At 44.2% G+C, this 12,286-nt stretch overlaps 1 protein-coding gene across 7 annotated transcripts in view; it reads left to right on the top strand.

The window, feature by feature from the left end:
• The window catches only part of gramd4b (GRAM domain containing 4b), a 29,781-nt gene that overhangs the window by 4,420 nt on the left and 13,075 nt on the right, over positions 1-12,286 (top strand). For all 7 annotated transcript variants that reach the window (XM_031565023.2, XM_031565024.2, XM_012842458.3 and 4 more), the window contains 3 exons: positions 2,497-2,617; positions 10,780-10,900; positions 11,125-11,183. In XM_031565023.2, coding sequence (XP_031420883.1) covers positions 2,497-2,617; positions 10,780-10,900; positions 11,125-11,183 — 301 coding nt within the window. The remainder of the gene's footprint in view (positions 1-2,496; positions 2,618-10,779; positions 10,901-11,124; positions 11,184-12,286) is intronic.

Here is a 12,286-nt window from a genome sequence, read left to right as displayed (position 1 = left end):
CAGATGGACCAGCACCCGGTTTCTAAGAGCCTCCAGCCAAACAGCCCTTTGATGCATCCTGCTCCTGTTTTGTTCCTCCAGTGGGTCTGCTCCCAGATGAGAGTGGCGGGAAAGTGTGTTTGTTTGTGTGGTGGTTGTATTGGGGTGCCGTGACTTTGAGGCGAATTCTTCCTTTTGGATCCCACGGAGATGTGTAGTTTCCATGATTTTTGATTTCTTTGTCATTAATGCTTTGATTGATTATAGTCCAAAACATTGGCTGCTGTTTTGGTTGAAACATTAAAGTAGGCTGGAGTCCAGCTTCTCTGTGAACTAAAGAACACGCAGCAAGCCTAGGGTGACCATGGCAAGGGAATACCTCTGCTGAAATGAGGAAAAAATGGCTGAAGTTTTTCCCCTGAGTTCGGCCTGGGGCTGGTGATTTGTTTTCCTTGGATTAGTGTTGTTCATGTTACTCTGTTTATGTGGTGTTTTTGTACTACTGGCAGTGAAAATATTTTTCTAATCCTATTGTTTGTTTTAGTGTGAATTGGTTTAAATCTAGGTAGTAGTTATCGCAGTGGTGATAATGTGCCATGTTATTTCAGGACAAGTGAACCCTTTTAAGTCGAAATCCTAGTTATAAGCACAGTTGACTGCTTGAGATCAAGTTGTCTAATCGCTAAATAATTACTACCAAATAGGTTACTATCTGTATTTACCGGAGTCCATGTTGTCCTGAAATCTGAACTCGGTAATGGAGCGAGGCCAGGCAAACAAAATTGTCTTCACTGATGCATGTCCAGATTATGTTGATCTTCACTCCACATCCCACATGTTACTTGTATCCCTCTTGTTCAGCCTCAGGTTTGCTGGTGTGGGCTGGCTTCTGAATAGGGTCTGTATTGAGCCTAGTCACACATGAAGTGATTGCGGAAAACGGATGCACCTGATCCAATGTGACCCGGTCAGGAGAGAGCTCACCTCTCCAGAGCAGCTAGCGGAGATCCGCCAGGCGTCAGGGTTTCAGGTGTCAGTTTCAGCTTTGTTTCTCTTTCAGTTCAGTCACGCAGGCTTCAGCAGACATGTGTACAAAAATAAACGTTACCTTTTATCGTGACCCTCTGAAATGTGACCACAAATCATAAATGATCCACCTCAGTTATGTGAGGCTAGAGGGGGTCAAGCAGTGAACGTTTCTTTCGGTCACGTTTCAACGATATACTTTTTCTCGCGATTCTGAGAGAACTGAACTAACCTCACCCAGCTCCCTGCACCAATGGATGGTTTGTTATCGTTTGTCGTCACATTGCCAGGTGATGTGCCAGTGGAGTTTTAGAGGGCCAGTGGAATAGGGAGAGATGTAAACAGGGCCACGGAAGCGACAGCGTTAAAGAGCAACAGAATCCTGGCTGAAACTTCTTTATTGAACTTGAAGGGTTGCTTATCATTCATTTGTTCAGTGAAAGCCATCTGTTGGCACCAGCTTTAACTCCAGTTACTATTTAAGATCATGATCTGAAAAGTATAGGTGTGTGTGTGTGTTTGTGTTTGTGTGTGTGTGTGTGTGTGAGAGAGAGAGAGCGAGCTAATGAGCTGCAGCTGACCCTTTCTGCAAATCATCCCTAAGGCAGTAACCTTAGACAGTTTCTTTCATTCTGTACACACACAAACACACACACACACACACACACTTGCACGTGTTCTGTGTCTCTGCATGCAAGTGTAAGCCCCACTGACTCTGAAGACTGCCTGCTCTGGCTCCTGTCTCCATGGAAACCGCTTCAGAGATGACATTGTTCCTGTTTTCTTAAAATAATCCTATACTTTCAGGAAGGTGATGTCACTAATGATCCCCCAAATCCCCACCAATCACGTGAGAGTTCTAAGGCGTTTGATTCCAGAAAATCAGTCTTTGGTGCTAAATAATGCATTCATTCTGCTTCAGTATTTTAGGAGCTGATCAGTGAGTTATTTCCCTTGATATGTGTGCACAAAGGGAGAGCTTGACTGCTACACTGTTCTTGTTGAATAGTATGTGTGCTCTGCAGATTATAAATTTCAAGGAATCTGTATTCCTGCAAAAATTCCACATGAACACTTACACTTTCAAATCTAACGTGGAACAGTACAGAGTCTTTTGAAACACAACATTATGTACCTTTCCCTGTGGACTGATGTTGCAATTGTTTCAATGATTCACCTTTGCCTTTTGTGATCATCCATGAGTGTATGCAGGGTGTTGAAATCAGTATGTCAGGAATGTGGTTTTGGTTCTTTTATTGTAGTCTTGTTGTTGTTGCAGTCTCTGTGTATTTCTCTCTCTATCTCTCTGTCTGTATTTCTCTCTCTGTATTTCTCTCTCTGTCTGTGTATCTCTCTCTCTCTCTCTCTCTCTCTCAGACCCCGTCTAAGTCTTCGTCTTTGTCAATGGTGTGTTAACAGAGGGTTAGTTGAAATATGTGTAATGAGCTGTTAAACTATAATTTCACCTGCTCTCTCCTCATGTGCTTGCAGGCTGGCCAGGGAGCTCTCAGCATGGCTGCTGCCCTCCAGGACTTCCAGAGGACGGAGTCTGATCGGCTCAACGAGGTCAAAGGTCATCTGGAGATTGCCTTACTGGAGAAGCATTTCTTACGTGAGTACCTCAGAACACCTCCGTCCTCTCTCCGCACCCCTGCCCCTGGTTATGTGGCTGATGTGCCTGGCAATGCTGTATTACACCAACTGGAGATGGTGAGACAAATTGAGTGCTGTCGCACAGTCTAGTGGGCGTTAAAAGTGAATTATTGGGCATTTTTATGCAAAGCCTCAGTGAGTTAAAGTAACACTATGCAACAATTTGACACTTTTTAAGGTATGGTTTTATAGGCAACTAGTTTTGGTACCATCCTCAAATTCATTTTGATTGCTTATGGTCATGTGAAGGACAGATAAACACCTGTGTCTTCCCCACTAGCCATTCAAGATATGCCCTATGTAGTTCTGTGTAACGGGCTGGGGCCCCTGCAAAAATGGAAGAAAAGCTTTCACACGCATGACATTGCCAGCTATACTGCCAAAAGACACCAGTTAGTGTGTTGGCAAGCTTCTATCAGTGTCAGCTGGGCTGTTGGTGGTGTTTGCAAGGCTTTTGCATGCCTTTTAGGTAGTTAGCTTACTAGTTTTGGAACTGAACTCCGTATTGCTGCTTTAACCGTCGTCTTAGGCCCGAAGTGCTCTGGGTAGACTGACTCGGCAACAGCAGTGTGTCGCTTTGACCGTTTTAAGGTCGTTATGCCCACTTCAATCCTTGAGACCACCTGCGGTAGACACGTACTTTTAGCTGCTTGTGCACTCTAAGTCACTCTAAATGCCCACACAGTTAGTCACTGTCCTCTGTGTATGTTTGTGCGATTCTTTAAAAATAATTGCAGTTTACTGCGTCCAGCATTTTATTCGTGGCTAAATTATGTAACCTTGCCAATGCACCTACAGGCACAGCACAGCAAGTATGTGGGGTGTGCTTAACACTGGTCATTAAAATCTGCACTGCATAGCTGAGAGGTGTGTTTGGCATATACAAGGCTGGCGTGTCCACTCCTCATGTCTCTTTGGTCGCCTGAGTGAGCGGCTGAGTTATTTGTCATTGGTGTGACATTTTAATTTTGTGGGCCCTGATTGTTCTAACAGCCAAGAGATTCCATAGGCATGGGATGCGCCTGTATGTTCCTGTGTTTTAATTAGTCAGCCCGAGGTTCTTGAATAATGGCGTTGTGCATCACAATGCCCTGTTGTCGTCTCAGAAAATGTGCGATTTATTTTTATTTAGTGAATAAGACCTGAGTGAAGCTTTGTTGTTGTGCAACATAGCCCCTGCCCATGGCATGAAAGGTTTTAATGGCTTTTTGCCTGAGCCATACGCCCCTCATGCTGTTTAACATGGCCACTAGATAAATAAAACCATTGTACTGTTATCGGCTGGATGAGCCGTTCTGTTCGGGTCGCTTCAAGTAATGTACATGCCTCCTTTGTTGGGTGGTACATTTTCTTGACCTGTTGTTTTTGTTCCACTTACATACTTGTTTTCACTAATTGTTAAGGATCATTGTCATATTCAAAGAGGCCATATAGCAGTTCAAGCCATGTGAAGTCTGCTTGCTAAGAAGGCTTTCTCTGATTGGATGTTAGTCAGACAAGATGAAAGGAAGAAGTGGGACACAGGCTGTAGCCTCTCTACTGTTAAACCTCTACTGTTGTTTTTTTGCAAATACGTCCACCTAAAGTTAGTGATAGTAAAATGCTGTTAGTAATCAACAACATTTTCCTTTAACATTTTATAACAAAATTGATATGACTAATAAAATGTGGTTATTTGATTTTCATTTTGCTCTACATTGTTCATTTCATCAGATGTAAAATATTGTAATTTATTACATTCAAAAAATTGCATGGCAAGAATTATTCAGTATGTCTTGAAATACCTTTTATATCTTTCACTTGCTTTGGTTGATCAGTTTGATTGTTATTCCTCTCAGATTATTTTCCAAGTAGAGTATGATCAACATAAATCAGAGTCCTAACTAAGAATGATCTATGGACTGGTAATCAGAAGGACACTTGTGGGAGATGATAACATGTTCTATGACTCAACCTTGTTGATGAGTCGATAACCTAAAGACCTTGCACATAGCCAAGAAATACAAAAACAAAACTGAGACATATACATCATTCTGTCAGAGCTCATTCATTTTCTGCCAAGCCCCCCCCCCCCCCCCAAAAAAAAGACAATGCCCAGATTGATATTGAATGAGCAGCCATTTTGTCCAATCATTAGGCCTACTATGCATTACAGCTTTTATGTGCTGTGGTCGGCAGAGTTTGTTGTGTTGTGTGGTGAACACTGATAGGTTTAATTGCTCTTAGTCAGACCTTTTCAGGCCATGGGCACTGAAGTCCCCCTTTTTGTTTGTGCAGACAAACCTGCATAATCTCTTAGACTGGCACATGCTAAGCTGACCAAAGCCAGCGATTAGTTCTGTGGCTGTCACTTACAGATGAACAACTACATACACACACTCACATGTGTATACATACATACACAGGGGTGTAGACACACGCATTCACACATGTACACAGACCCACAAACGAGCTCTATTGCATTCAATAATTCATATAATGCAGATATGTCATACCATATCACATATATGACATATTTCATTCACCCGCAACTACTGTAGCGAGCTATACTGACATGTCGGTACGTTTTTCATGAATAAACACAAATACCCTATTAACCAATCTCCTAGCTGGAAAGGCCGGTTTTCCTCTACATCTCTACATCTCCAAAAATGCATTCTTTCCTCTATAATCTACATAAGCTTTTAAAACGTATGGGGACTGCCGGAACATCATGAGACTATGATGAGATCACTAGCCTCCTATTTAGTCTGTGTATGGTCCAATGTACAGCAGTCACGCTCCTAGACCCTCAGGCCTGATGGTGGGCTATGTTCTATTTTTAAATGCTTATTTATGTGTCTGTGTGTGTGTCACCTCATTGGTGCGTGAGGGGCTGGAGTGCATTAAAGGTCAGGCAGGGACCTTGTTTCTGTGTTGTTAAGTGCAGACTGTCTCTGTATTAATAGTCTCTCTCACACTGTAGAAAATCAGGTATTAATGAAACGCTAGTGCATGACCGGCAGCTGTATGGCTGCTGTAGCTTAAAGCCCTTACTACAGGACACCCGTGCGCTGGGAATGCCCAAGGTTCATCTTGCAGTCAGGAGCAAAACTTTTTTTTTTTTATCGTATTCGGTGTCCACACCTTTTTGACGCTTTGGCAGACAGGAATCTTACTGTGTAGCGTTCCTGCAGTCAGACAAAAGGATGTGACCCGTCTCCTCCCAAACACGTCACCTGTACAGATAAACAAAACATACACACAATAGCAAAGCATTATGAACATAATCCATTTGTGGTAACATTACACAGAGTAACATTATAACATGATCCATTTGCCTGGATTTCATGGCAAGATCATTATAGAAGCTAGCGCAGTTTTAACCAGCATTAGTTCACAGTACAATATGACAAACCTTCTGGGATGAGGTTTTCTTGTGCTTGGGGCCATGTTAAAGTTAAACGTTCTTTACAGGATCAGTTACTACAGTTGCATAGATGCAGTCTGTGAACAGCTTGTGATCTGGTGTTATCTCTGTAAAATATGTGACACATGCGCCGTAATAGCATTCCTGTGGTCACAGTTCCTTGTTTGACTGCAGCCCGGCAGCACGCCCTCTCCTACTGTCTAGAGTCTCCACACCCCTAGGGCCACGCTACAGGATATACTAAAATAATTTTGTACAGTGGCTTACATAAAATTATCTGCCATTGCAAATGCTTGGTGCTGCTCCCAAGTAGAAAGGAGACCTCGCATGGCACCAGAGTGCTTTGAATTATGTAACAGAGCCTGAAGAAGATGCACGATTCAGAGGAAGCAGCGGAGGACTGAAGCAAAGGCTGAGGGTTAGATGGAAGGGGGGGGGGGGTTCCTATTTGTTTTGGCACTCGTTTGTTGCTAATGATTAAATGTAGCCCAGGATTAAGTGCCACAGCTTTTGCTCTGGGCGTGTTCCCCACAGGGAGGATGTGGAGTCCTGCGGTAAATGTTTAAATCGGAGATAAGACCTCTGCCATTAGATAAGACGTTGGCATGGATTTCCATCCCTGTTTGCCGCTGACGCCCCTGACCAAGGCAGCAATTTTGAAAGCAGATACATTTACATTCACAAGGACTGCAGGAGTCTCATGCCTCTGCTCTGTTATGATGGCAGGACAATGCTGTGCGGTTCTCTTTGAGGTTTCAGAATGGCTTTGGCCTACATTTAATACAGTGCATACAGTGTATAGTACAAAGAAATGCATGAATAAAAATTGTCCAGCACAGTTACTTTGCCAGTTGAATACAGGCTACACTGGACCTAGTTTTTTGGGGAAAAGAGGCCTTCGTAGTCGTGTGAGTGTCATAAACAAGGCCTCTTGTCATCCATCAGTTGGCATCCATTGTCAAGTTCCACTGGGCCAGAGACGGGCATGGTTGGCCATGCATACAGAGACGGGTCACTGTTGACTGACTAAAAGGGTTCTGTACTGAGCGTTCCATTGCATAACTATGTGGGTCATTAGTTTACATCCCTCAGCCGCGCCATTGGCAGTTGGCATGCCTCACAGAAACGTGTGACATCTATTGAAGTGAAGCCGTCTATTTAAAGTTTAATTCATTATTAAGTGAAATGTCTTTTCCGAGGCCCCACAGATTCCTGGGGTCCGCAGTTGAGGCTTGGACTACTTTTGTAATTGGTAGCAGGTTGAGAGGGATGGATCCTCATTGGAGGATGTGATTCTGTGCTTTTCCACATCACAGATGCAAAGTGTTCTAGAGCTCCTCCTCACTGGCTTGTGGCTCATATTTCGCTTTTGATCAGAAAGGGTTCCATTGGGTTTTTAAGATTGGATACATATAATCTGTGTGTTTTGACTCCTGCTGAAAATAAAAACATCTTTACCGTTCACTGGAATTGCTTTGGCTATATTTAGGCCCAAACGGTCACCAAGCGGTTATTGTAAACCGCCGGAGATCCTTGTGTGGCACAAACAGCCTGGGGCAGCAACGTTCCCCTCTTTTATTCCAGTCAGGGCCGGAGCGGTCTTAGGGACCTTATGAATATTTATAACCTGTCACCACGTTGCCAGTGTGCCGCAGGTTGTGCCGCTGTCCTAGCAGTTTTTACAATTAGACCAACTGCCCTCTTGTCACACCAGCAGCCATCTTTTTTAGTCCGGTACAAATGCGCTTTGAAAACTCCATGCATACCAATCACCAAGGAGAAACAGGGAAGTGCTTATGCATGAGAATAAACTGGAAAATTGGCTTTTTCTTTTTACTTGTGCAGTATATCGAACATGACGAGTTTATGCGTGCAAAGTCGAACAACTACTTGCACTGTAGTGCAGCACTGGCATATGGTTAAATTAACTTAATTATCTCACTTTTGTGAGAATGAGTGATGGGTGGTCCCCAGTGTTTACAATGACGTTAAAATCCTACTCCTACATTCAAAGATGCATGTGACGCATCTTAAATGCCTGAAGTCGTGCAGACACTGACATGTTGCGAAGTGAAAGCTGTGGTCTCATTAAAGAGGCCTAGTTGGACTCTCTCCAATCCAAACACATGCCATTGTGAGCTGAGGGACAGCAGTGACCATGAGAAGTCTTCCATCATGTCACTGACACATACCACAGACTAATGCAGAGCAATGGAATTCATTCTAGCATCTCTCTGTGGTTGTCGTACAGTTCTTGTACTGGTTGTTCCGCTACTATACTCTCTCTCTCCTCTCTCCTCTCTTTTCTTTCCTCTCTTCTCTCTATCTCTCTCATATACAGCACTTACACATGCTCTCTCCTCTACAGTTATGTGTGTTCCCTCATTCAGTCCCATTCTAACTCTCTCTCTCTCTCACACACACACACACACGATGAGAGTTGGGGAGCGAGTGTTGTGACCCATTCACTGCCCAGCTGATATGATGCGTTGTGACATGGTCTCACTCTCCACAATGCTGCGTTCAATAGCAATTACCCCAGCTTGAGGGGGAGGGGGCGGGCAGCACTTTAGCAGGGGCCACACTAGCAGAACCCGTGGGTGTTTACACAGTGACACACAGGAGGTCAGGGAAGGACAGCTCTGAGGGCTACTACTCGTGCCCTTTAGACGTTGGTGGTGTTGTACTGTAAGCCTCGTGGTACAGTATAGAACACTCCCCCGGGGGTCCTGAGGAAGGGGTGAGAAGCAGGCAGCATATGTAGGTGTCTCTGCTCTGCCTGCACTGAATAATTGATGACTGTGAGCACGTGCTGGAGGTGACCTTGAGGCAGGTAGGGCCAGGATGAGGCTGCTGTACTCCAGCACTGTCAGGCTTGGTGAGAAATGTAGAAGTTTGTGAGAAGTTTTCTGGAGGCACCAGGTGCAGACACTGTTGTGCGAACTTGTCAGTCTGTGAGTGTTTTTCATGTTCGAGCTGACTGGAGGAACAGTCAAGGGTGTCATGAGGAGGAAGAGGAAGAGGTGTGGTCCTGCGCACCCACCACATGTATTCTCGTCCTCTGCTGGTGTTGGGCTGGCTTAGATGCATGTGATGTGCAGATACTCACTAACCACCCCTGCATGCGTAATACTGAGAGGAGTGAACTACTTGATTTCCTCTCACTGGCTGCATCCTCATGCTGGGAAACCCTCCACTGCTCGCTCCTCTAGCTGTGTGTGTGTGTGTGTGTGTGTGTGTGTGTGTGTGTGTGTGTGTGTGTGTGTGTGTGTGTGTGTGTGTGTGTGTGTGTGTGTGTGTGTGTGTGTGTGTGTGTGTGTGTGTGTGTGTGTGTGTGTGTGTGTGTGTGTGTGTGTGTGTGTGTGTGTGTGTGTGTGTGTGTGTGCTCGCTCGCTCGCTCGCTGGCTGCATCCTTGTGCTGGGAAACCCTCCATGGGCAAATAAATGTATCCTGCTTCTGGAATGGCTTTGCTAATGATCCAACAGGCCCCGAGACCCTGATGGCAAAGCAGCAGATGTTAATATTTAATAGCCTGTAAACGGGTTGAAAAGGCTTTTTTTCCCCCCCTCTTATTAACTGATGTGACTGTCTTTGCCTCTCTCAAAACCACTTTACTCTGTACCCAATGCATTTAGTTGCTTTTATATCTGTGCACCATCCCATTCTCTGCTGTCTCTAGATGAAGAATAAATCAGGGGTATGTAATGTCAACAGAACACACTACTAATATATTGTTCTGCAGCTAACTGTGTAGAACTTAAATGTAATCCTTCCTTATACGTTATAAAAGCACACCAAAACACTATGGACCCTAGTTTGGTGGCAGGAAACGGTGACGCGTGCACACTGGTGCACACGTGGTAAAGCGAGCGGTAAAGGTGTTATCGAAGGCACTAAGTGGACAGAGCCAGGCCAAAGTTAATTAGTGAAATGTTTGGTTTAAGGCGACCAATAGCATTGTCGAGCAATCCCTTTACACTGAATGCATCAGACGAGATTGCAATGTAACAAGATGGCAAAATCGGATAGTTTTACATGGAATAAACCGTAGTACTTTTTTTCTGTTGTTCCAAACAGTTAAATTGGTTGAAACATAATTGCAGATAGTCAGACTTGTTTTAAGATGTTCTTCTTCTTCCTTAGTCTAATTAGACTACAAAATGTGAATAGCAATAACAAGCAATGTCATTATTTTGTATTTACATCATGGATGACTTTCATTAACTGCTTACTTAGCATTTCATTCAAGTCGGACAAATTAGACTACCTCTTACGCCTGAGTCTTTCAAGGGGTTTCAACATTTTAGTCTTTTATTTTTATTTTTTAAAGCATGCCAGGATATATGTTAACTTTGAGGATATCCTAGATAGATTAATGGCATTAACCCATAACAGGTTTGCTCCTGCTTCCTTGCTAATACAGAAACATGTAGGCATTGTGCGCCACTCTTCCATTAAAGGGAATGAAATATTTGTTTTGGCAGATAGACAAATCTGACTTGGGCAGTGGTGGTTTGTGATTGGTGCATTCAAATGTTCCCTGTCAAAGAAGAATTTCTCGCCACGCCTATATCCAAACTCCACTCCTTGGGGGGGAGTGTGATTTATCGCCTGGGCACAATATGCAGTTTCCACCAACCGTTTCTGCCATTAAACTAAGGCCCTGTAACTGTGATGTCACTGAAAAGTGTTCTCTCTTATCTTGATTTAGAGGAGGAATTGCGGAAACTCAGAGAAGAAACAAATATCGAGTCGATAAAACAGGACCTGGAAAAGGAGAAGCTGAAAAGACTCGACCTGGAACAGAAACTGAACGAAGTTCTCAATCCAAGGTATGGGTTGCCGTGGAGACGAGTCTTGGAGTCTTCCAAATGTACCACAGAGCTTGAAAACAATACTGCACAACACAGAACCCCTAGAAGGCACAAGACTAGCAGGTTGACAATATTCACAAAATGGTTCACTCCCATTTTGTTCAATTTAGTATGTTGTCTGCTATTCTTTTCCATGAACTGTATGATGAAACTGCTGTCAAAATCCTCTTTGTTGTTCCCAGAGTGGAAGATTCCCCACCACAGGCGCCTAAAGCACAACCTCCAGCAGCCAATGGAACGGGTCAGTCACGCTCATCAGTTATACTCAATAGCAGGGAGAGCTTCTTTTGCTGGAAGCTATCTAGAGGATATTACATGCCTCCTTTTGAAATGGCACAATTTGCAGGTGCAGAAGACAACTGTCACAACTGTTTACACACACACACACACACACACGTGCGCACGCACACACACACTGCACACAGGCACACACACACACACAGGCACACACACACAAATAGTCAAACTGTACAAAGAGCTATTCAGACTCCCTCATTATGCAGCTTATGCACATGCAGACATGTCAACACAAAAGCTTTACACTTGTTTTGCTTTTGGGTACACGTATAAATAAAAATGTCAATAACAGTGAGAAGGTATCTCTCTGCAAAAGACAGAACGGAGGAGAAACCCATTTTTCTCTGTCTTCCCTTTGGTGCCTCTGATTCAGTGTAGAGATGGTAAGAGGAGACCAAATCCCTCAGCATACCTGAGCCTGACACCTGTCTCTGTCTCAGAAGGAGAATGCTGTGTGTTTGTGTGTGTGTGTGTGTGTGTGTGTGTGTGTGGGGGGGGGGGGGGGGGGGGGCGGTTAGACAAAGATGAATCACATCCCACTCTTGCACTGAATTTTTTTTTTCTCATGACACTTGAGACTGAGTGCTTAGATTGCATTTCTACACGCGTGCACACACACACAGCCCACTGCACACAGAGGTCTGGTCCTCTGTCCTCCAATCAAACCAGCAACACTTGACTTCATACAATTCAGTCCCTCCATTCCTTAACTCGTTGGTGTCCTTTGATGCCTCTTCTCCACACTCTCTCCACAAGATGTCATGCAACAGTGCAGCTTCGCAGTCCTTTTATGGTCTTGGCACATAATTGCATTCGGGGTATTGGGATGAATGGTTTTGTTTTTTTGTCCTCTGTTTGTTAAGGGCGGACTGTTAGAGGAGTTTGACAGTAATTGCTGCATGGGTCCAACACTAGCCCTTAGTTTCATTGTTTTGGCCTCTGAAGGGCTCCCTCTGTGGGTGGGAGTTGGGCTCTGGATGCTGAAAAGGATAACTGCTGTTAAGGGTGCTTTGTCATCAGCCTCATGTGGGCATGTTCCGAGAATAT

The sequence above is a fragment of the Clupea harengus genome, chromosome 3, assembly GCF_900700415.2.
Source record: "Clupea harengus chromosome 3, Ch_v2.0.2, whole genome shotgun sequence".
Taxonomy (NCBI): domain Eukaryota; kingdom Metazoa; phylum Chordata; class Actinopteri; order Clupeiformes; family Clupeidae; genus Clupea; species Clupea harengus.
Note: the sequence above shows the minus strand (reverse complement) of the source record. Positions and strands in the feature narration are given on the sequence as shown.